This window comes from Micropterus dolomieu, linkage group LG08 (genome assembly GCF_021292245.1).
Source record: "Micropterus dolomieu isolate WLL.071019.BEF.003 ecotype Adirondacks linkage group LG08, ASM2129224v1, whole genome shotgun sequence".
Taxonomy (NCBI): Eukaryota; Metazoa; Chordata; class Actinopteri; order Centrarchiformes; family Centrarchidae; genus Micropterus; species Micropterus dolomieu.
The window spans coordinates 12,095,681-12,120,605 of NC_060157.1; the positions used below are offsets into that span (position 1 = coordinate 12,095,681).

Below are 24,925 nucleotides of genomic sequence, written 5' to 3' on the forward strand. Positions count from 1 at the left end.
GCTCATCTAAATTCAAGTGTCAGTTAGAAAGTATCTCAAAAACAGCTGGTTTGTCAGTCAGTGGTACTGTTCACTGGTGGTGCTGGTGTTAATGGGAGTTTGGATTTGTTTAAGGTAGTGGAAAACATGATGCCAAAAGCCTGTCTCCTAACAGCCTGCAGATTGTGTTACCTGCACCAAGTGACCAGAACAACATTAGCCAGGCAGAAAAGAATCCCTGATAAAATCCAACACAGCACTCTTATAATAAACACTTTAGGAAACTACAACTTTTAAAGGTTATATATACTTTCTTTCTGTATGGCATATGTTTTCTCCTCTGTATAAGCAATTGGGTGAGAAAAATATTAGAAATAACTTCCAATCTAACAAAACCACACAACCAGCCTAAAAATGACCATAAAATGTAGTTCTCTCTTATGCAGTGTCAACAATTAAAAAGACTGATGATTGATCATTAGTACATGACTGTTGTATTGGATTGTATTGCAACCCAAGAAGAATGAGCCTCACTGTTCATTTTGTGTTTATTTTTTGGTATTGTGTATTTCTGGATTTGCACGTTGTTGATATTGTATATTGGAACACTTTATATTAGCAGTTTTTCCTACTTTAAACTGCAACTGCTGCACAACAATTTCCATCCAGTTAAATAAAGTTCTATCTATTCTCTTATCTTATTTTACTAAAGCCTTCCAAAAGTGCTTTAAGTATGTTCTTTCATGTCAAAGGCACTAAATTAGACACTCACACATGCACAGAATGCAGTTCTTACTATACTGTATAATGTCAATGTCAAATACCATGCCCTTTTTTATTTCAATAGCAAATTTCATTACAATACCAGTGTGCTTTATGCTGAAATACATGCGCAAACATCCACCCACCTAGACCGAAAAAAACCCACATCCACCCCACATGCAGAAACCACAGACAGGCATGCACACAATAAGTAATCATAAGCCTGAGAAAACAGAAAAATTTTCAGTTTGCTTGTGAATGTGGAAACACTTCTCAGGCAGATCTCAGGTCAGCATGTAAAGGATGTAGCTACAATCCAAGCAAATATTTGTGCAGGAACAAGCAAGAAATTGTAGTGCCAGCATGTGTTCCCCCTTCAGCTTCGCAATTTGATTCTGCTTTTCGTCTGGATTAAACAACACATCTCAAGGTGGTTTTGTTGCTTTTCTCCCAGTTTATTGTTGTACCAGTTCAGCAGTAAAGCATGGCTGAGACATCGGAGCACACTGTAGAACATATTAGCCAGCTCTCAATAAATAGACCTTTTAAATATGACAGATTGTATTACAGCAGAGGAATAGAAACCTGAAAATGTCTTAACACACAGAACAAGAGGCTTCGTACAAAGCTCCCTCTCTCCCTCTCTCTTTGACAGTTCAGCTGATTGTTGCTATAAAACATGCGTCAGGTATACATAACAGCTTCGACTGATGAAATGTGCAGACATTTCCACAGGTCCAAGATGTCACAAATTGCCTCTCACCATCAGCGTACGTGTACACATGAGGCAGAGAGGAAGCGCATCGAGTTTGAACTCAACGCTCATGTCAAAGTAGTTTTCTGTCAACTTTGTTTTCATTTCCTCAGAGTCTGTGTGTACAATAATGTGAAAGAAAACAGGCAGCATTACATACAGGAGAAAACACAAACCCAGGTGACATTCCAGGAAATAAATACACTTCTTGTTTGTTTTAAAAAAAATTATTTACACAGTATTGTACACAGAAGAAATTCAGAACATCCACCCGGGTCTCTTGGCCATAAAAAAAAAAAAAAAAGTATATATATATATATATATATATATATATATATATATATATATATATATATATATATATAAAAATATAATATATATAATATAATCTACAGTAAAATTAACTACAATAACAATAATTGAAATAAACTAAAGATTGTTGACTGTGAATGAATATACAGTACAATCACTGCTTTTAATGTCTCCTATACACAGTAGAAAGCACAAACATGAATGTGTGTGTGTGTGTGTGTGTGTGTGTGTGTGTGTGTACTTTGATCGATATTCCTATTCAGCCACTCAACATTGCGTTTACTTCAGGACAACCTTGAAAACGTAACGAGAGTTTCTTCCACACTGGAACTCTCAGAATGATCATAAAATACGTGTGCGTGCACTATATCATGTCATCCATTCAAAAAATTTTAGTTGGTGCCTGACAGCAAGGAAAAACCCTCTCTAGTGATGTGTGTGTGCGTATGTGTGTGTGTCTCTGTGCGAAGATGCCGACAGTTTAGTGGCAGCCACAAGCTCTGACCACCATGTTGCGGTACTTCTTGAGAATGACGTTGGAGCTGTCGTCAAAGTAGAGCACTGAGATAGCGTGGAGCTGCGTGGGGGCACAACAAGGCTTAGGAACCGTCTCAGGGTTGATAAAATGAACCTGGGAAGAGGAGGAGGAATTAAAATGTTGAATTCATCATTACAACATGAATGAGTAATGACAAATATCCTCTACAATAAAATCCCCAACCGTTTTGGATAATTAAATACAGTAGTTCCAACAATGGAAACATTTTCCTGACAGTTGATGAAATGATTAGACTCTTAACATGACTGCTGGGTTTTTGTTCCCTGCCTTCATGGTTACTCACAAGGGTTTGCACAATGGCATGGTTTGTGGCATTCATGTAGGAGTTCAGCGGGAAGGCGCACTCTCCCTCACAATAGTACGCCGCATATCCTTCTGGAGCTATGATCCAGTCCTAAGACCAGGGAGGGAGACAGAGAGAAATGGAGAATTGGGAAAATGGTATAGTGCGCTGAAAACCAAAATACCGGGAGTGAGGAAGTGTGAGAGTAAGATAAAGAGATCGAGACAGATGAATGTTGAAGGATCAGAGAGGCCACATAGCCAGCAGAGTCAAGCAAAATATGCCTTAGACACAATGAAGTTCTTTCGTCAGGGGTTTTCAAAGTCTGACACTGTGGGTGTCCACCCTCCCTTAGGCAAAATTCAAGACAACTTGATTCAGACCCAGGGGAATAAAAATCTTACGCTTATTTCTCTGAGCATATGATCCAAAATGACTCAAAGACTGCATGTTGTGTGGCAGCTGGACAGTAAGAGTAGATTTTTGGTGACTACATCAAGCTGAACCTGTAAAAGTGTGGTGGACTTGTCCCCTGTGGAAATATACACCCTTGGATTTAAGTATTACGTGGACTGATTCTAGTGTTTATTATTTATCATGATTCTGGGTTAAAACCAGCAACCAGGAGGGTCTGAGTAAGGCTTCTGTTGGGCCAAGCAATTTTGGCTACCTGGAGAGGAATGTTTTTCGTACCTGCCACCCCAAGTCTCTGAAACTGACGTAGAGCTCATGCTTCTTACACGCCTGCTTCTGATCAGTACTGCTGTTTTCTGTGGAAAAGGACAAAAAGACAGAGAGAGATCACACTTCAGTACATGTGCTACTATCCCATGCAGCTACAAGAGTAACTATTTACTGTAGTCAGAACCCACATTAGGCAAATATGATAAAGAAGAGCCAGTATTCTCATACAAAACATTCACATTTAAACAATGGCTGAAGGACTACAGCAGCAGTTTGGTAATTGTTTCAAATGAATGGGCCACCCTGCTTAGAGGTCACTCTGCTGGGCTTTGAGTTTCCACTGAATGAAACAGATGTGCACACAGTCGGCTCGCCCTTTTTTTCATAACTCAACACATTATTTATTCTCTCTTCTTCCTCTTCACCCATTTCAACATTTCTTTTCCCCTTTACCCCATCTGCGTGTTGAAAAAAAAACAACCTGTTTTCTATCTAATGATATCTCTCGCTCTTCTTCTGGTGACCTCTGGGACTCTGTGGTACATTAGTTCCTGAGAGTGGTTCACATTGGAAATGATGATGAGCAACTGGTTCTCATCAACCAGTTAAGGACCACTGCTATCCAAAGTTACAAACAGGCTCATTTGGCCCATGTGTTGTGGCCCCGGTTGCCCCACAGCACACCGCAGATGTGTTCCGCCATAAAAGCCTGCGCTGCCTTACCTCCATGCAGGGAACTTGGCCCCAACTGCTCTGTAATGCTTGTGTAAATAAACAAGGACAGCAGAGGGATATTTGTGGCTCAGGCATTACAGTCTAATGTTTCAGCGCTTCACATAAACACAGCCCTCTCACACCTCTAAAACAAAGGCCCTCAGCATGCATCGCATGTTTTGTCGTGCAAGGATCACATCGATTCCAATGGCATGCTTTTGGTGGTTCCAGATATATTGTATTATTGTGGATGCTCGTGAGTGTTTGCATGTATGTGTTGGCCATTGTACTATAAAAATATAGAGGATTCTCATCTGGGCTGAACGGTCATCTGTATCCCATTCCATTGATTCCTCACATAGCCAACAAAAGCCAACAACACAACAACATAAATCATCGCTCACTATATATACAAAGCACATACACTTTGCGTGTTTACCTGCAACATTGGCCACTCTGAGTGCCTCTTGGCTCTTTGCCCCTTTAGAGCCTTTGTTGTTACGTGGTTTGGTCCCCCCTGTCGCTGAACGGATGCTTCGCAGGTGCACCTCAGTGGCTTTGAAGAAGGCCACCATGAAGGGCTGTTTATTCTGAGGCCCACTCCGACCAATCAGCCCTGCCACACGAGGATTGATGCTCTCTCCTGTAGTGGGAGACAGAGAGAGCAGTAAAACAGGTGTTGCCGTCACAGAAATCTAGATTTTATTCATACACAGCGATGTATAAGGAGAAAGGGAATGCTTTTGAAATCAAATAAATATGTTCCCACTTGATGTGCCTGTGTTTATTATGCATGTGTGTGGTCCTCTCTTTCCTCACTTAAACCACTTTCGTCGTGTCTATAATGCTGCATTCAGATTTACAAATGAGCTTTTTCTCTGTAAATTCCTTTCCCTTTTTCCCAACCCTCCTCAACCTCTGAAATGCCAAGAACAAACGTAGCACTGAACATCAAAGCCTCTCTACTTGTGTTTGCGTGCGTGTATGTGTGGGTGTGTTCGTGCATGTGCACTCCAGCAATGTCTATCTAGTTCTCACTCAGAAGAATGTGTGTCAGATCAGCGTCTGGTGGTAAATCAAGGCTTCTGGTCGCCGCTGGCGACAGGATGTCCCGTGAGCCTGTCTGCACACGCTCACCCATAACCCTTCATACCCATTCTAACACACAAACACACTCATGGATACAGCCTCTCCAGCAGCCCCCTCCCATAACGCGAAAGCAAGTCTGTTTTCCTCACCTAACATGTAACATCCTGCCATCCTGTGAGAGATAATATTCTCAAACACGCTCTTGTACTTCACACTGTTTGTTGATAAAAGTTTTCCGCAGACTAACATCCAAGCCTTGTGATGACAAACGCCTGCTGAGATGTTATCCTTAGGATAACGCAGCATATTTTCTGCATGCCCTCTAATGATGTTGAGGGTATGACGGATGAAGACGGGGATGAATGACTGATGATGAATGATGAGGAACAGGGTTTGATTTATCTCTGCTGTGTACACACAAACAATGACTTGACTGATTCTTTTGCCTTTCAGAGAACGGCCATGATGTAGGTGTAGTATAAAAAGGGGAATGATTCATCTTTATGGTCATTTATCTGGTTTCTCATCACCTTGTCATCAGCCACCCATCTCACCACACCAGTAACATGGCCACCTGTGACTTCCTATGTACTGGGTAATCCACTGATCTATGACAATCCACTGACAAATGGTGACACTCACCATGGTGACACTCACCATTTGTGCTCTCCAGGGCCAGCTGTAGACCCAGGTTCCTGCCAGGGTTCAGGACCCAGTGGTTACTGGTGGCTGTCACGTCAAACACCAACCAGCCCTCCTCTGCAGCCCAGATCACCCGTGAGTCCAGTAGAAACAGGTCTGACTCCCTTGGAGAGGACACAGAAGAAGATAATAAAAGTTAACACTTAAAGTCAGAGACAGACATAAGTCAACGGGGATTATATGCACAATTACAAAAGATAGGCTGAAACCACCTGACAGAGTGAAAAGCTAAGTGACCGAAGCGCAAAGCAAAGTAATGGAGTGGAGAGAGGGAGTCAGAAGAGTGTGACAGAGTGAAACAAAGAGAGAGAGAGATGGAGCATGAGAGTGAAGGAGGGAGGGGGTAGGGAGGGCTCCAGATGGTGAGACCCAGGGGAGCATTTCATTTTCTTAATTGACAATAATGGCTTTATAAACGACCAGTCCTTTCACACACTACACATACTCCATCACTGGCTGGAATTTTGTGGCTAAGCCAAAAAGCCAAAGAGAGAGAGAGTGAGAGAGAGCTAGAGAGAGAGAGTGACAGAGAGGAGGAGAAAAAAACACAGCTGCGAAAGAGGAAAAAAATGTGTGAAAAGTAGAAAGTGAAATAGTGCATATTCAAGTCAGTCCTGTTGTCCAACACTGAACTCTGAATTTTCTACTATTTCGCCATCGGAGACTAAAATCTCTCGTACTTCATGTGGCCATTCATGTATCCCGACCTATTTTCTGACTGGGCAGATAGTGTGTCACAGGGCTGTGGTTCATTCATGTACCCAGGCCCGTCTCTGGCAAAGGAATAAATGACTGTGTTGTTCCCTCTGGACAACAGAAACCTTTAGGAGGGGTCGAGGAGAGCAGGACATGGGCCATTCCCGAGTTACATACACCTTCTGGAAGACTCAGATTAGCCACATCGAGAACATCGGGGGGGGGAGCTTCCAGATTATAAGGATTGCAATTTATGCTTATTTTCATATGGACAAATATGTTTATTTTGCAAATTAATGAATCAATTATTAGTCCAGTCTATATACTATAAGAAATAATGGAAAAAGGCTTATCACAAAGTCCCAGAAGTGATGACATTAATTACAAACACCAGTTCAAAACCCTACGATACTCAATTAGTAACCAAGGACATTTTGACATATCACAGCAGGAAAAGCACAGACGTAAACACTGAAATGAATGATGGCTGTATTCCATTTAGCTGCTTTGGTTTCAGGGTCCTGGTATTGTGCTTCCTGGCACATTGTCATGGCTTACTGCGAGGGACACTTGGATACAACAGAGCCATTGTTAATGTTATTAGTAACACCTGTGCTTTTCCGACTATGATAGGTCAAAATGTCTGCTGGGAAAAATGCCTATGACATAAAAGCAGCAATTCTTCACATTTAAGAAAATGGAACCAGCAAATGCCATTTCTTCTTGATAAATAACTTTAGACAGTCTACAGCCACACAGAAAGTAACTTACAGCTGTGGCTGACAGGAATATCATTAGTTTTGCAGGTATGTGGTTATAAACCAAAGTAATAGACGACACATAACCATATACCCACACTCACCTATCAGAGTGTTCCTCCAACACCTGGTAGACGCTGATGCGAAAGGTCTCATTGTCATAACGTTCGTGGATGAAGTCTTTATATATCCGAAACTCAGCAGCAGTGACCGCCTCGCCCTCTGGGATCCGTGACAGGTCAAATCTGAACTCTCTGTGATGCCGCCGCACTGGTAGGAATTCCTTATCGTGCTCCACTGCAAAAAAAATAATAATAAAACAAGAATATTTTACAAAAAATGTATGCTCAGACAGATCATATGTTTGCAGAGGATGTTGCTTCTTCTCACAGAAGCTCTTTTGTATTCCCCCTTTACCAACAGGGATACAAAATGTGTGCAGTGAGACACAGAGGAGTAATATGTTTTCATGTGAAACTAAAAGATTTTTTGTGTGGTATTGAGTTGCATCTTACAGAGAAACAAAACTGACGAGCAAATGACTCTTCCTCTCCTGATTTATTTTATTCTTCCTCCTCAGTCCATCAACCTCAGTTGTTAGCAAGGGGCTGACATAGCTTGTCAGACTCTGGGTCAGTTCCAGATTAAAAACATCTATAGAAATGCAGTACACATGTTGGCTTATGATTGAAACATTTATGAAGACTAGCACTAGGAGCAATCATCTGGCCCACACCGAGCCAATGATAGAGAGATGCTGGTGGACTCTGACAGCTTTATGAGCCCCTTTCTTCTCCCTCTCTTCCTCTCATAGCCCCAGAGAGTCATCCAGTCTGCCCTTCATCTGGTTCTCATGAGTTGGGGCTCCGTGTTTGGTGCACCCCCTACCAATCCCCTCCTCTCTCACATCCCCACATCCTAGCTTTGCCCCCCCTCCCAAGATATGCCCCCCCTCTCATGTCCCAGCAGGATATCCCAGGGGTCAGTGCCTTGTCTCTCATCATCTCCTGACTCTCTTGCCACCTCCCTCTTCATCAACTGTCAGACAGACCGCCCACATGTACACGCATCCATACATATAGAAACAGATACATAAAGACAAACAAACACAATTATAAATTGACTGAAAATGAATAGCCAAACCATTTCACAATTTATTAATCTTACAGTAATTTATAAACAAACACAAAAAAGAAGCCAAATCTCTTCTGGTTCCCAAATTGAGAGATTCCCACCCTCCCTTATTTATATAGAACTTACGAAAAATAGACACAAAGTGCGTTTCAAGGGAAAAATGGAAGAAAAACCCCAACATTAATATATCAAAAGGATTAAGTGATTACATGAAGGAAGACTAAGATGTACAAAGGTGCTTTAAGCTAAATGCTAACATCAGCATGCTAAGATGCTCAGAATTTAAATGCTAACATGCTGATGTTTAGCATGTATAATGTTTACCATTTTTTCGCATCGTAGTTTAGCATGTTAGCATGCTAACAATTGCTAATTAGCGCTAAAAACAAAATACAGCTGTGGTGGATGGGAAAGTCATTATTTTTGCAGGTATTTAGTTATAAACCGAAGCATATGTTTTTTCCTGATGATGAAGCAAGCGGAAACAAATTTGGGATCACCAAAATCATTATCATTCTTTGGAGACAATGTATGTCTGTACAAATTGTACAAAAAGGAAAAAAAACAAGTACCAGGATCTTTGCCAAGCTATTGTCACACTAATGGAAAAAACACACACACACACACACACACACACACACAAAATAATTTCTGATGACAGCATACTTATTCTTTACCAGCTGTCAGTAATATAAGTGTGGAATGATGTAAATGTTATGCATGTTTCACTGTACAGCGAGTGCGTTGTTATTTGTTTCACTGCACACCTGCATCTTTGCCTTGCCCAGCACTGTTTCCCCTCTTCCCTCTTATGTAGTTTTCCCAGTGGACTCTCTCCCCTACATCCCCTTTCATTTATGTCTCTATTAAACCCAGTTGCTGAAGGACATTATACAAAGGCAGCACTGTGAGATGATTGGCCAGAGCAGGAGTAAAAGAAAGGATCTAATTACTATTACAGCTCTGCTCTCTGTTGGCCATTACATGGCCTAGCTTTAGGCTCCCATTGTCCTCCGGTGGGCACACATTGGACTGGTTAGATTCCTCCTGAAAACAGTGGAGTTCAAGGTTATGTGGACCTTCACCAATTCAACATCACTTCCACCAACACCCTAAATTATCCATTACCTCTTTTCATACCAGCCCACTCTCTGTCCTCACTTGTACCAATCCTGCAGTGTGGACCACTCCACCAATCAGGCCTTTCATCAAGCCCCATTCCTCCAAATCAGCTTTTACAACATTATGCTGACTGTGTTGAAAATGCATACATTTTACTGCTGAAAAGATCTAAAGCTCATCAGCATTGTTCACATGGTCTACACCTGCAGCACACCTTTGACTTCACTACATTCTGTATACTACCCCAGTGGTTCCCAACCTTTTTGGTTTTCAGCCCTTCTCAGGCTGCTTAATTTGAATAATTCATTGAGGCCCAAAGACTTTACACCTAAAGAGGTGAAAGTGCTAATATAAAATAAGAAAAAGTCAGAAAAATTAAATATAATTTGTGTAACAGAAATAAATCATTGTGTGACCCCTCAGATTTATTTTGGCGTTCTCTATACTAACTTACCCGACCTGGGCAGTACCTCTCAATATCAATGTCTTTTATTATCTATCCAGGGAACCATTACTTCATGTTTGTTAGTACCCTCACACATATTCTCATTTCTCCTTCATATTGCTCTGCTCCGGGGCCTGCTTATTCTTCTGCCACGTCAGGGACCGCTCCCTCCTCCTGTAGCACAGTGCAGGTGCAATCCCTCTGGGGAGAAAGCCAGACCTGTTCTTTAGCCTCCAGAGCAGCCACCCACCCCTTCGCTGTAAAAGCCCTTTATCTCTGATTGTGAGAACAGCTGGATGCTGCTGTGCAACTCCCACACTAACTATTTCTCCTGCATCCCTTTCCATTTACACTCTTTGATGAATTAATTTCATCTGTAGAGTTTGAGAGAAAATGAGAGCAGCCTAGCTGTGTAGCTTGAACGTCCGTCATGATTCTGCCTTTGTCTCTCTCTTTTTTCTCCGCAGTATGGCAGTCATTAAATGAGAGGAAGAAGCACAGTCAAAGCCAAGGGGGTGCATTTATGACTTCCCCTGACTTCCCCTTCCCCTAGCCACAGGGCTCAACAATAAGGTTTGGCCGATTGTCTGGGGCAAGTACATTGCCACGTAGGGCAAGTAAATCTAGTAACTCACTTGTCCGATTGGGTGGTGTCAAGTTGGAAAAAATAATTCAATTAAACACATAATTTTGGTCTCATTTATTTTCTCACTGCAGCCTTCTCTGTGTAAGGGCTGAGCTCCTCCACACACACACACACACACACACACACACACACACACACACCACAGACACACACGCTTGTTACTGTAAGTAAGTACCGTAAGTGTAATATTTATCAATGCTCTGTTCAACAAGCATAAACATGTAGAAGACGATATATAAATTTGCTCTGTTCCCAGTGTCTCATCATCATTTCACTGTTTTACACAAGCACAGTGTGCGAGCTCTGCATGCCAAAACATAAGCTGTCTGTCTAACTGTTTAGTTTGCCACGTACCTTAAAATTTGGAAAATTCTTGTAAACTTAGCTTCTGGCTGAGACAAACCAGCAGCTCCTCTCTCTACCAGAGGTACCTGGAGGCATCCACATCAGCAGTCACATCAGCAGCAGAGGGAGGAGGACAGAGGACAGGAGGAAGGACTGATACTTACTCTATTCTTCATTCTTTCTAAACTTTACTCAGTATTTTCATTTCAGGAATGATTTATTTTATTGACATTTTAGATTTGCTTCCAGTGTATACAGACTTTGCTGTAACATTACTGTTGCTGCTCTAGAAACAACATTTAGTTATTTTTAAAATATTTAATTGTCATACTTCTCTGAATGTATTATTATTTAAATAATACATTATTTTTGTATTGATAAAGAACTCAACCGACAAGAAGTATTCGATAAGAGTAGTAGAATCGATAAAATCAGACCATACCCATCCCAACACGTGAGAAAATGGCAGTAGGAAGACAGAGTTTATGATAATTTAACACACAGTTATTAAGTCCATCTCTGGGTTTATAGGGGCCAGTAAAAAATTGACGGACAGAGCAAGAGGGAAAAAAACATAAATGTTGAACCCAGAGCCATCGCCCCACCTGTGCTACAAACATACACACACACCACAAACATGGCGAATACACCCTCTCACGTCATAGGAACCCTTCATTCTAAGTAGCTGACAACCGGACTGGTTGCTGCTCCTCACACACACATACACTCACATGCAAACAACTATCACAAATTATTTCCTGTGAAGCGAACGGTCTTGTGCGTCACAGCACGGTAACACAATCATTATGGGTTTCTGTAATCCATAATTAGAGCAACAACGCACACATGCAAAGAGAAAACGTACACACAAGCAAGCACACTGACATACACGCATATGAGCTGCTTTTATCATTTGGTTTGACATCTGATCTGCTTTTTATACAAAATGCTGATGATGCACAATTATCCCACATCATTTGACTTGAGCAGGCCACACAAGTGCAGAGCAGCACACATCAGAGATGTCGGGCTGATTATGGTTTCTCCATCCTTCAAACTGAACATGCACCTGGCAGCCAGTGGGTTTCTACCGTAACACTGTGTTAGCATCTTTCAAGACTTACACTAACTGGCCACTTTATTAGGTACACCTTGCTAGTACCTTCAGAACACTTTTAATTCTGTATAATAAGGTGTTGGAAACATTTCTCAGAAACATTGGTCCATATTGACATGATCGTCATGAGCGTCACACAGTTGCTGCAGATTTGTTGGCTGCACATCCAAGGTGAGATTCTCCCGTTCCACCACATCTCAAAGGTGGTGGAACGGGAGACTGGTGACTGTGGAGGCCATTGGAGTACAGTGAACTCATTGTCATCTTCTAGAAACCAGTTTGAGAGAATTTTAACTTTGTGACATGGTGCATTATTCTGCTGGAAGTAGCCATCAGAAGATGGGTACACTGTGGATGGACATGGTCAGCATCAATACTCCACCACCAGCGTGAACCGTTGATACAAGGCAGGATGGATCCATGCTTTCATGTTGTTTTACGCCAAATTCTGACCCTAACATCTGAATGTCGCAGCTGAAATCGAGACTCATCAGACCAGGCAAAGTTTTTCCAAGCTTCTATTGTCCAATTTTGGTGTGCCTGTGTGAATTATAGGCTCAGTTTCCCGTTCTTAGCTGACAGAAGTGTCACGCAGTGTGATCTTCTGCTGCTGTAGCCCATCTGCTTCAAGGTTCGTTGTGCGTTCAGAGATGGTATTCTGGATACCTTGGTTGTAACGAGTGGTTATTTGAGTTACTGTTGACTTTCTGTCATTTCAAACCAGTCTGCCCATTCTCCTCTGATCTCTGACATCAACAAGGCATTTTCGTGGACACAACTGCCACTCACTGGATATTTTCTCTTCTTCGGACCATTGTCTGTAAACCTTAGTGATGGTTGTGCGTAAAAAATCCCAGTAGATCAGCAGTTTCTGATTTACTCAGACCAGCCTGCTGGCACCAACAAACAATGCCACGTTCAAAGTCATTAAATCCTGTTTTTGAGTGCATGCACTGTGGAGAGTGTATGCATCTCCACTGCTGAAAGTCATTGCCTGCTAATAGCCAAAACCTCAGATCATTTCCAGGCAAATAATCAACAGTGATTTGAGGTTCACTACTCCACAGCCACACAGTGATTTCTGACTTTATTGACTCCTTTTATTCTCAATTTATAAAAAAGCATGCTTTTTAAAAAGCTCAAAATCCATATAAACTTTTCTGTACCTTGTTTTGTCTGCAGTAAACCTTTAACTGTCTTTAAAGGTAGAGTAAGCGATTCCGGAGAAATCCAACATCAATGACAAATACTATGATATTGAGCGAACAATGACACGGCAAGTACTTTAGCTAGGTTGTGGGTTAGCAGCAGCATGTCTTGGCTAACTAGAAAGTAAGCTGAATGGGCAAGTCATTAAATATTAACTGGCACGCAAATCATGGTTGGAGCGGCTAGAATAGTGTAGTCTGGCAGGGTGTGGGCCACTATACAAACATAAGATCTTTTCAGCGCACACACAGAACAGACAGCTAGCAAACCTTTAGGAAATGTTTGCTGAATTTGACAAAAAGACGTGTATGGGATTACTATAGCTTACCCCACCTTTAGGACAAGGACAATTCTGTCGACATTCTAAATTTTTCTTGTAAACAAAATTAAATGACCAAAGAACTGTTCCAGTAAAAGGCCTTGAGGCTGAGAGACACTGACAAGCCGGGGAAATCAGAAAGTATTGAGAGATGAACTAACACACTGCTGGTTTTGGTTTTCATCATAGGATTTTTTGGCAATAACAAACGTACAGAATATCACCAGCCTTATCCTCCAACTCCCCCCCCGGGCCTGTAGACCTAAGATACTTCCCCGACACCTCAGGCTCCTGAGCAGCAGCGGACAAATCTGACGGCTCGCATTAGCCCAAGTGTCTGTTCGGCACCCTCACACCCCTCAGTCCCGCCTTGCACGCTTCCGCTGCTCTGCAGGGGGGTGGGATCTCACCACTGGCACCACTCTCAACTTCCCCTCCTCCCCATCCTTCCTTCAGTTCTCCTGAGATAACTGTGCCGACCATTATCGGCAACTCACTCTGCATCCCCGTAGAGCCCATTAACGCTAACAGCACACCTGACACCCAAACCAGAAACTAGAAAAGCAATAAGTCATTCAAATCAGGTTCAGATAATTTCATGATGAGAATCAGGAGGTCAATAAAGTGGACGGTAATACCAGATAGAGTCATGCAAATGTGATTGATGCACCACAATGATCTGCATCTTTCTTTCTTTCTTTCTCTTTCTTTCTCTTTCTTTCTTTCTTACTCCAACAACGTTTTAAGGACAGTACTAGGAACAAATAAGTCATAGTTTCCATAAGCTAAAAGGAGAGTGCAAGGAAGGGGCAGATTGCTCAAGATGTTTATCCTATAAAGAGTAAAGAGGGTTTGATCTCTTGGGTACCGGGTGACTACCCACAGTAGGGTGATTACCACGTTAGGAAACATCCTGTACACTGGCGACTACTGATGACATCATGCCTGTGTGATGTATTTGTACTGCAGCAGGGCCTGACAGCAGTGGCTTCCTGGGAAAGGGTCAGAAGAGTTTCATGCTATAACTTACTCACACTTAGATCATTAACTCACCGCAGCATGTGTGTGTGTGTGTGTGTGTGTGTGTGTGTGTGTGCACAACCACGTACACATGCCTTTGAGCCTGTGTGCAAGTAGAAGCAGTAACCACAGGAAGAAGAGTCTTTACATTTAAGATTTGTGGTCAAACCAAACCTTTCTGAGTTCTCCTGAAACCCATTGAGAGGTCTCAGATTATACTCAAAGCAGCTTTGTTGACCTCTCTCTCTCCCTCTCATTGCAGCCATCAAGCATGCTTACCCTCTGCACCCGTAAACTGTAGTGCAGGGTTCCACCTCATGCTTCACTGGGCATCATGGACCAGAGATTTATACTGGATATGCAACAGCCTGGAATTCACAGGAATATATCTGACTGTAAAGTCTGTCTGTGCCGTGATACCCCTGTCCTTTACAGAGCACCCGCACAGCAGCTGTGTTAAAAGGTCGGTTCATCCAAATTACAAAATCACATATTTTCTCATTTTCCTCTACTGGTATTTGCCATTCGGATAGTTTTGGTTTGAAGGAATAATATGACATTTTGGGAAAATACTTAAAAGACTTATTCACTTTCTGCCAGATAGTTAGATGAGAAGAGCGATATTAAATCTGTCTCTTAAATATGAAGCTGGAGCCAGCAGGTGGGTAGCAAAGCTTTGCATAAAAACTGGAAACAGGTGAAATGACGTAAAACCCCCAAACTGTAATTTTTACACTTTGTTTTATTATATAATAAAAGAATTAAAGTTATATTGTGTTGTTATGTTTGTGAACTTTTGAGGTGCTGGCAGGCAGATTTTGTTACCTACTGACACAGCCAGGCTAAGTGTTTCCCTCTGTTTCCAGTCTTTGAGCTAAGCTAAGTTAGCTAGCTGCTGGCTGAGTAATCTCTCTTCTCAAGTCTAGGCAAGAAAATATCAAACTATTTCTTTAATTAGCAAAGGTTTTGAGATATCCATTGTGACCATCCCAGTACCGCAGAGATGGATAGAATTTCGTTTGTGGTGCTCACAACTCTCTTTACAGAATCACTCTTTACAGAATCATTGTCACTCGAGATAATACACACTGTCAGGTCAATTTTTCTCATAACATTGTATACCATGGTAAGTGAGAAAATATATAAAATTTTTGATATTTATATATTCATAATTTGGACGAACTTCTCATTTACTCTAAGCCAAAGTGATGATTCTAAAGAGCCCACACTACAGTGACTGAAGTGTATGCAATTGAGTCATCTCGGAAATTGGAACTCAGACATCATCATTATCCCTCAGAGGTCTGTCAAGAGAGACTGTACATGAGTGAAAGGCAACTGTGACAACAAAGAAACCACATCCTAAATCTTCAGCCTTCATTGTTCTGTGGCGTGATATGTTGAGAGACAGGGATGAAGGGGTGCCTAGAGTTCTGTGCCAAGCAGTGAGGGATCTCTCTGTGCTAATACCACTGTAACCATCTGCGCTTCCTCTTAACTGCAGGATAAAACAACTCATAGACGTGGAACCACAGCTATTCAGTTTCCCCCACTCACTCTTCCCCTCATCCCCTTGCTTTTATGTTCTTTAATTTTGTGGCCGCAGGGGCCACACCCTCCTCGACCAGCCAAGCCGCCTCTTATTATAGACCTCAAGAAAATTCACATACAATACGCACATTGGCACAAAGTGACACACAGATGTGTCTGCACGGTGTCTACATAAAACTTTATAATTTCCTCTTGCATCCCAGAGCAGCATCTTATGCACACATGACAGGCACATTGGCAGCCTGATTTTAACAGCTTGTTGTTTATTTTGTTTAATTACAGCCCATTGCTTTTTAAAATAAACAAAATAGCTGTGGAGGAAACACAAGGGAAATGTAGCCGCGCGCTTGCCTAAATAAACAGAAACCTGCGCTTGCAGTTCATATCTTCAATGCTACACAGACGCAAAATGTCATCACATATCATAAAAACACTTGTGTATGGTTGTTGCTTGGTTTTTACAAGCTTTGATTTGGCTGTTGGAACCTAGTGAGGAATCTGGTCAGTATTACGGGCTTCCGCTAACACAATCTACCGCTAGGAGAACTAACACACATCACACAGTGCAGCTGGTGACTGGGCAGGGTAGGTGGCTCTAAAATAGTGTTTTACTATGCACAAACACACATAACTGCCCTAACACGAATGCTCTAAAGCACATTATGTTCCCACAAGGAAAAGGAATAAAGAAAGAAATGCACTCGGTTTAAAGAAATGCACGGCATCCATTTGTGATCCACCTTCCCCCTCTCCTCTTCACTTGGCCTTTTCTTTCCTTTCCAGTCTCCTTTCCTTTCCTTCTCTCTCTTTTCCTTCTCCTCTCATCTCCTTCCTCCTCTCCCCTCTGCCCTGTCAGTGCCCCAGTACAGAGCAAAGACTGCTGTATTTGTTTTTGCAGCGGCGGAGCTGTTGGTCCCAGGATCTCTGGCTGTGCTCTGGCCCACATCTGCTCTCTCAGCTTCGCTGCTTGGTACCCGCCGTCATAAAAGTGCAGGGGAGTCTTATGTGCTGCTGGTCACTGATAAGCCAAGGCCAAAGTAACCCAGATGAAAGAGAAGTGGCTAAATGGGTGGAAATATAATTCATTCTGTTATCCAACACACTTTTTATAATCTCACAGCTCACCATCAATTATTCCTCTGTCAATTTGCATTTAACGTTGGTCGAACAATATGCAAGTTTACCACAAAATTGGAGCAGAGTTTAAAAGAAAACGTAAAAAGCTCAGGAGATTGAAATTATTAGAAAAACTAAAATGAGCCCAACATTCTTGGCAATGAAGGAGCTCCGTCCATCACTGCAGCAGAGCTAGAACTCCCGCTGCTTAGTACATCTGGGCCTTTTGACCACTCGCCACATTATCAAGTCCCACCCGCAGAGTGTTTCATCATCTCTCCCAGCAAGTGCCTTAGCCTGGCCAAGAGCACAGAGGCTTTGTTATGTACATCCAGATGTCATTCTGGACTCCTGGGTTCAACAGGTGAATCTAAGAGATAATAAATTGGAAAAAACATGATTTTCCTGGATCTCTGCAGCTGTGGACTTTGCAAACCTGCCTGAAGCTTTTAGAGAGGAGAGAATCTTTGTCTCCATTTGTGGCATTTATTTACACACCAGACCTTGATGTAGTACATCAAATTGTGGAGAACATTAAGAGAAATTACCTGACAGGAAAGGCAGGGCTATCTGTACCAACTGCCACATTCCTCTGCTTCTGCTCACTCCCTGTCCAGCACAAGGCAATAAAACATGCACTCAATAACACTAATTAGCTCCAGAAACATTCCTTTTGGGCAAAATAAGAGTGTATGTGCGTTTCTCTCCACACATATGCACATAGTACATGAATGTGCCTTTAGTCCACTGGGAGCGTATACAGAAGCAATTACATAAATCTACGGGAGGGAGAAAGGCTTACTAACATTGTCAGGGCCAGGCTGCACACACAGAGCAATGACTGGCCTTCAACACATTTTTGTGTTTTCATTTTCTGGTCCTCATGTGATGAGAAGCCTCCTGAAAACACATTTGGGGAAGCAGTTTCTGGTGTGACATGTAGAAATCCATCAAATTACAACAACAGTGGGCAAAAAGTATGAGTGTGTGTGTTTATGACAGAGACAAAGAGTAAGAAATGAAGTAGAGAAAAAACGGAAAGCTGTGTTTTGGGTTCAGAGAAGGGGTGTGTGTGTGTGTGTGTGTGTGCGTGCGTGCGTGTGTGTGTGTGTGTGTGTGTGTGTGTGTGTGTGTGTGTCTGTGTGTGTCTGTGTGTGTCTGTGTGAGAGAGAGAGGTGGGGAGTGGAAAAACACACAAAAGAACTTGAGAAAGTGTTGAAATGTTTTATGTCTGGAAGCACGGGAGGTTTAAATCTCTGGAGGTGAGGGCCAGAGCAGGAGGCTGGAGACTAAACACCACACAACACCACTGGGACCATATGATAACTAACTAATTAAAACTAGGAGGCCAGTGCTGATAATCAATACTGTTGGTTCAGGAGGGTAGCGAGGGAAATTTGGTATCAGATGGTCCTGCATGTGGGATGGATTGGAGACAGGGCCAGACATGATGGCAGAGGTCGAGATGAGGGGACTTGTTGGACTCTGAAAAGATAAAGTTTCTCTGCACAGCTGCTTTGGCCTGCAGACAGAGGGAAACATCTGTATTAACCTCAGCACCACGGGCAGCCCACTGTGGAGAGGAATGCAAGGAGCAATAGAGAGAAGGGTGGGGAGGGGATGAATGGGAGATATGAGTTTGTTTTTAAAAATGAGAGATATTGGAGCTGTTCATTTGAAATTGCAAGTGTGGAGCCCTCCGCCATTCTGCCAATAGCTATAAACTAGAGCTGCATGCCTCTAGCGTGACTGTAGTGTGACACAACTGCTTCCGAGACCCGCGAGAGTGTGTGCCGGTGACACAATGCTGTCTGAAAGCCAAAGCACTCTAATAAATCCAAACTAATTTACCAGTTAGACATTTCTTTCCCTCTCTGCTCTCCATTACCTTCCTATTAACACAATCTACAAAGCAGAGGAAACTGGCAGACAACTGTGTGGCAGCTCCTATGGGAACAGACAGAGGGCCATGAGGAGGTGGAGGGCCAGGTGGTGCCCTGTCAGGTCACCAAGGTAACGCAAAGGATAATTACCTGCAAGTGCACTGACTCACTTGGCCAAGTCTGTGCAATACCTCTCCACTCTCTGATCACAGCCTCAACTCACTAGTTAAACATAGGCAAAGCTTCAACGTGACACAACGCTACTAAAAATGGCCACCACATGCAACATCATGCCAAATGTTGCATATTGCAACAGTGAGAGAAAGAAAGCAGTGGGGCTTTGTTTGTTTACCGCATTTCAATTCTGTTTAGTGAAATGTGTCACATCTGGTGCAGATTAACAGCAGCAGAACACTGAGCAATTAAATGTGCCCTGGTAGCACTTTTCTTATTCAATTGCTTCAATATCTGTTCACTTTTTAGATGCTTTTACTGAGTGTCCAGACACAGAGACTGACATCATCCATGTTACACAGGCAAGGTTAAATCAGCCAAGGATTAGTGACTGAAAAGGCTACAGAATGAACAAGCACCAATTTTAAGAACATCTACACAAACATCTAAAAGGACGTTTTTTTACAGCAGACATTTTGACTCAGTAGGAAAAGCACAGGTGTTACTTTTAACATTAATAATGGCTCCATTCTCCTCAAGTGTCCCAGTGAGCCATGACCGTGTGACAGTGAGCCAGCATGCACAAAAACTTAACCAACAAATTTAGTCAGTTTTTGGAATTACCGCTTTTTCCAATTTTCACTTCTGCGTCGAGTCTACACCGTAGATGGCGACTGAAACTGAGCAGATCATGTTGGAATAGGAGCTGATCGATGTGGAACAGCAACCATTTTTAGTCAAATTACTAAAATTTAGAAAGGATAAAACGCGTCGGAGGAGATGGTATGTACGACCCTTGAAGAAAAAGAAGAAAAAGTTGGAAATGCGTAGGAGGAATATTATGCTACCAAGCGGGCCAATCACAGTTCTTGCAGTCTGCATCACAGCAACGTGTAGTTACATTAATGGGGAGGTCAGGCTACGGTACACAGCAATGCATAAATTGGCCTTTACAGCTTTGAATTATTATTAATCATAAGCCTGGCGATATTCTGTCTACAATCTTTTGTCAATAACTCTTTGTTTTTTGTTTTTTTTAGGATTTAATCCCTTAATCCCTTTAATAACTTTATGGATTTACCTCTTCAGTAGGAACCAAAGGGTTTGGGCCTGAATGCCAAAGACTCACCTATGGTTACGTTAACCAAACTGTGATGAACACAGAGGAAATAAGGAAGCTGTGACTAACCCGCTTCATGATAACATTTTAAAACACTATACCCCCTCCTCCCGCATGAGCACAGGTGATGATGTTGCTACTGTTTCTGTGTCATCCAGGAAGCAAATAGTAGACGTGCAAGTCACAGCCCTTTCCTGTGGTCTGGGAGCTGTAAATGGCTGTGTTTAAAGTTGGGCATTATGAGTGTTTGTGCGTGTGCCTGGATGACTGCGTATGGCCGCCCTGTGTGAGAGTTTAACATGAACTGAATTGAACTGTAGCTCAGCACAGGCCAAAGTAGTGGCCAAAAGCCCTGGAAGCTGTGGTTTGTTAAGGAGGAAATGCCGTAATTCATAGTGGCTGAGTGTTAATGCTGCCAGAGACCACTGGGAATACATTAAATAATTATTACAAAAAGTATGTGTATGTATGAGTACCTACAGTTTATACAGTATCTGCATATAGACAGACAAATAAGACAAGATATAATTTGTATAAATGTTAGCAAGTAATATGTTAAAATGCAGCTTTTATTACTTTCTTTTTGTACCTTTTTGTAATCTTCTCTGTTGCCACCTTGAGAGACAGGAGAATGTGTGTTGTGTTAACTTGTTGGCATGTCCGGCACACACCCAGTGCCTGGGTGACCTGTGTTTCGTGTAGCAGTGTACATTCTGAATGTATGCTGTAAGCCATTTACACAGCTGGGCTTTCTAACTGAAGCGACTCAGTGAGAGGACGTCCCTGGCCGGGTGTCTGTCCCAAAGCCCACACCCGCCCTAGCTGGCTGCACTGGAGTTTGCAACACTCGCACCAAGCAGACAGTAAAGTGTATCAGCTCCCCTGAGTGGCACTCAGGAAGGAAGAGGAACACCTGTAAAAAAAAATGTATTAAGGCACTGGGTGGCTTTGTGCACTGCGATATGTTCTTTGACTTAGATGGGTAGTTTACATTCTGTCACTTAATGTTAATCAAGATATATTCTTATAGTATAGTATAGTCAATAAAAATACAAACCAGTGTACGAAAACAGACCTCTCAGGAAGCAGTAACTAGTATACAAAGTCTGACTAATGCGCCTAGGCACGGTAGTTATGGAGACATGCAGAGTTTTGAGGGACAGTTTTGAAATAAAAGCCACACTCATTTTGCTCTCAGACAACCTAAATAAGAAAACAAACCCACAATGAGCAAATGTGGAAAGGAATTTGTAAAGGAAAAAGTCAATCCATTTGATAGCCATGACTTCTCCGTGTCCCTCTCTCGCATTATCTGTTGTTGTCATATTTGATGGTATTACATGAGACTCCGGGAGAAGCCTAACAATCAACCATATTGACAGAAGCAAAACGTGGCGAATAGCACATACAATGCGATGACAAACGCCCACTTTATATCCAAATGAGCTACATAAATAGAAACACTGAACATGGGCCATGAGGAAGAGTCAACTTGGCAAATGCCATCAGTAATTACATTAGCCACAAGACAAGGAAGGCAGTGTAACCTTCTTTCCATGGTCCTCTAATATATTAAATAAAAAGCTGATGTGACCCATCTTTGTTTAGATTTTCTGTCTGCTTTAAGCATCATCCTTGCAAAAGAAATGGGCCCAGTCTCAACCATCTCTCATCCTTCTTTCTCTCTCAAAAGCGCCTCTCTTTCTTGTCAGCTTACTGCAGCCTCGGCCCTCGACTTTGCGAGTCTCTGTGGTTAAATCCATCTGTGTCACAGCCTGTCAAAAATAGTCACAATGCAGCAGCTCCCACTGTAATTGCACATTGCAGTGGAGGAACTAGTGTCACCTCCCTCTCTCTTGCCAAGACGCTCCAACAATGATCTTTCCAGGAGTGAATTTAAACTTCCAACTCCTTGCAGAATTTGGCTGGCAAATGCTTAACTGCTCAGAATTTAGTTTTCTATTGTGTGTGTCTTGTGCCAAATTATGGTAAAGGTTAATACGCTAAAATAAAAAACAGCTACTCACCTAGAACATAAGTGGAGACATTGTTATGACAGATATATTTGTTGAGCAAACTGTATGATAATGATCTGTTTATCTATGTACAAATCTGACACTGCCTGACAACAATAAAATAGTCCAGGGCTGTTTGAATTCAGCAAACATTCTGTAGATAAGCACAGTGATCCAGGGAATAACATTCAACAACCAAGAACTAAATAAAACTATTCTATTGGAGTCCATCCTGCAACATAATGACTCGTGTGACCAACTCAAACTAACTAAACTAAGTCTGAATCGTCATTGACTGGCATTATGATTTTGTCTGAGTGTCTGTAGGGATGTCTCCAGATTGGAGTGAGGGAAGAACCCAGTGCACTTTGAACCCGGTCTGCTGTTGACTTACTCATTCTTTAGATAACACATGGTTGACATTTTAGCTGCTGGTTGGTCCATCATCTGCAGCTCCAGCACCTGAACATTAGCTGGTTGCACAGCTGTTTAACAGTGACAGACAATGGAATGTGAGGCATTAGCTGGATAACTGCACCTAGCTGTACGTAAACATGGTTATTGTGCTGGTCTCCTGTGTGTGCATCCAGGTGTAACATCAGAAGAACACATGCGCTACTCCTTAATTCTTCTATTCTACTATTAGCTATGACTCATAGACTGAAATACTCATAGTGTAATAGCAACAAGTGGAGTGCATACAGTAATTAATTCTCCCTACTAATGAAGTCCTTACAGTGAATTATAGTATACAGGCCAACAGGACAACAGCTACTGAAACTTCAAACTAAAAATGTGTTAAAACAGTGCATGTGTCACATAAAAATAATTTGTTTCTGTTTTATCATTCTATGATTATTTTTATTTCAAAAATGTTACCATTAAAATATTTAGCTTGAGAGACCGGAGACAGACCGGACTGAGCAGTGGTGCACAATATTGAGTGGCCTTAATCTTTGCCATCATTACAACATGTCTATAAATCTCTAAGGGGGCTTGTTTTTCTGTATTTGACCCTTGTTCCACTGTATTTTCATTAGTTTTGGTCATGCATCGATTGATGAGAGAAGGAGCCTACCTAAATTGACAAAGCTCATGACCATGTCTGCGTCGTTCAAGAAGTTGTTGTCTTGCAGGCTGGCTATCGGGGGCCCCTGGGTGGTGAAGACGGGCTTGTAGGGGTAGGAGTATCTGTCCTCATCCCCCTCTGTGGACATGGCGTTGTACAAGTCCAACATGAACATCGGTGCAGCGTTGTGCTTTCCGTGGAGGTGGGGTCGCGGCCGGTGCGGCAGCCCCAGGATCGACAGGATCTCCCGCTGCATCTCTCTGCGCTCTTGGCTCTTCAAACGACGGTGGATGAAACTGGAGTGGAACTCGTTGTCCAAAGTAAAGTTCGTAAAGGCGGTGTCCGCCAGGACGCAGTAGCTCCATACCAAGAGCAAAGCGGGAGTACGTCTATCCAAAATCGGTGCCATGGTCCTCGCCGTGCGTAATTGCGCCCCGTTCTGTTCGCCGAAACTCTGGAATATGGATATTGAACTTTTAGCAACAGGTAGCCTGTGTTCAATATCCAAAGTCAAGTACGGACCCTCATGTTGAGGGAAATAATCCCAAATTGAACATCAACCTAACTTCAAAGTCCTTTTATTGATTCGTTGTCTGGGCTGATTGTGTTCGCGCGGACCTCTGTCCTCATCCACAACCTGTGGTGCAGCCTGCAACTGCAGAGTGGAGGTTGCGAGCAAGACGCGAAGTTCTGAGGAGACGCTGTGTGCTGGGAGGAGCAGGGGAGAGGGATAGAAAGGGAGGGGGGGGGGATGATGCGGTTTTCTAATGGAGCGAAGTTGGCCTTTGTTATAAGTTGGAGAAGGGCTTGAGGCTACATGTGCAAATACAAAATGGATTAGGACGGGATTTGTATCATGATGCTTCAGTTTATGACAAAGCACATTTCGTCATTCCTTTCCCACAATTCCTTGTGCTTGTATGCTTGTGTGGATTCAATAATGACAGATGTGGAGCCTGTGACAATAGGCCTTTCAGTGTTAGTGTGCTTATGGAAAATAACAGACTTCATATCAGAGTAATTATTTGCCTGTGTGGGTGAATACTTCATTACAATGGGGGAGGTTGCAACATGTAGTTGCAATGCTGCCAGTATAATAGTTACTCAGCGATCTGCAGGTGCACTCTCTGAATTCCCTGGTTCACATGTGGTTGCGAGACTTGTGAGAAAGTCAGCTGTCTTTTGATGTCAATGAGGCAGTATTACAGCCTCACAACTGCCATTTCATGCTGCATTTTTGAAGATATCCAAGCATTCAATCGTCAGCAGGAAGTTTGTGACAAAGGCAGCGGCCCAGAGACAGAGAGCAGACCACGAAGGAGGGGTGCAGATGTTAGGCAGCTGCTTC

General features: G+C 42.5%; 1 protein-coding gene across 1 annotated transcript; it reads right to left on the reverse strand.

Annotated features, from left to right (window-relative positions):
* Positions 1 to 1,890: 1,890 nt before the first annotated feature.
* Positions 1,891 to 24,213, reverse strand: bmp7b (bone morphogenetic protein 7b). The gene is made up of 7 exons (XM_046056509.1): positions 23,587 to 24,213; positions 7,397 to 7,589; positions 5,794 to 5,942; positions 4,487 to 4,690; positions 3,343 to 3,419; positions 2,650 to 2,760; positions 1,891 to 2,438 (listed from the first exon to the last, which is right to left on the reverse strand). The coding sequence occupies exons 1-7, from the start codon at positions 23,984 to 23,986 to the stop codon at positions 2,289 to 2,291; spliced, it is 1,284 nt and encodes a 427-aa protein (XP_045912465.1). The 5' UTR covers positions 23,987 to 24,213; the 3' UTR covers positions 1,891 to 2,288.
* Between the last annotated feature and the right edge of the window lie 712 nt (positions 24,214 to 24,925).

Coding starts and splice junctions, on each gene's coding strand:
- bmp7b (XM_046056509.1), bottom strand. CDS start 23,986: ATGGCACCGATTTTGGATAGACGTACTCCCGCTTTGCTCTTGGTATGG. Junction 5,943..7,396: donor TTGGAGGAACACTCTGATAG/GTGAGTGTGGGT, acceptor GTCCTCTCCAAG/GGAGTCAGACCTGTTTCTAC. Junction 2,439..2,649: donor ATGCCATTGTGCAAACCCTT/GTGAGTAACCAT, acceptor TCCTCTTCCCAG/GTTCATTTTATCAACCCTGA.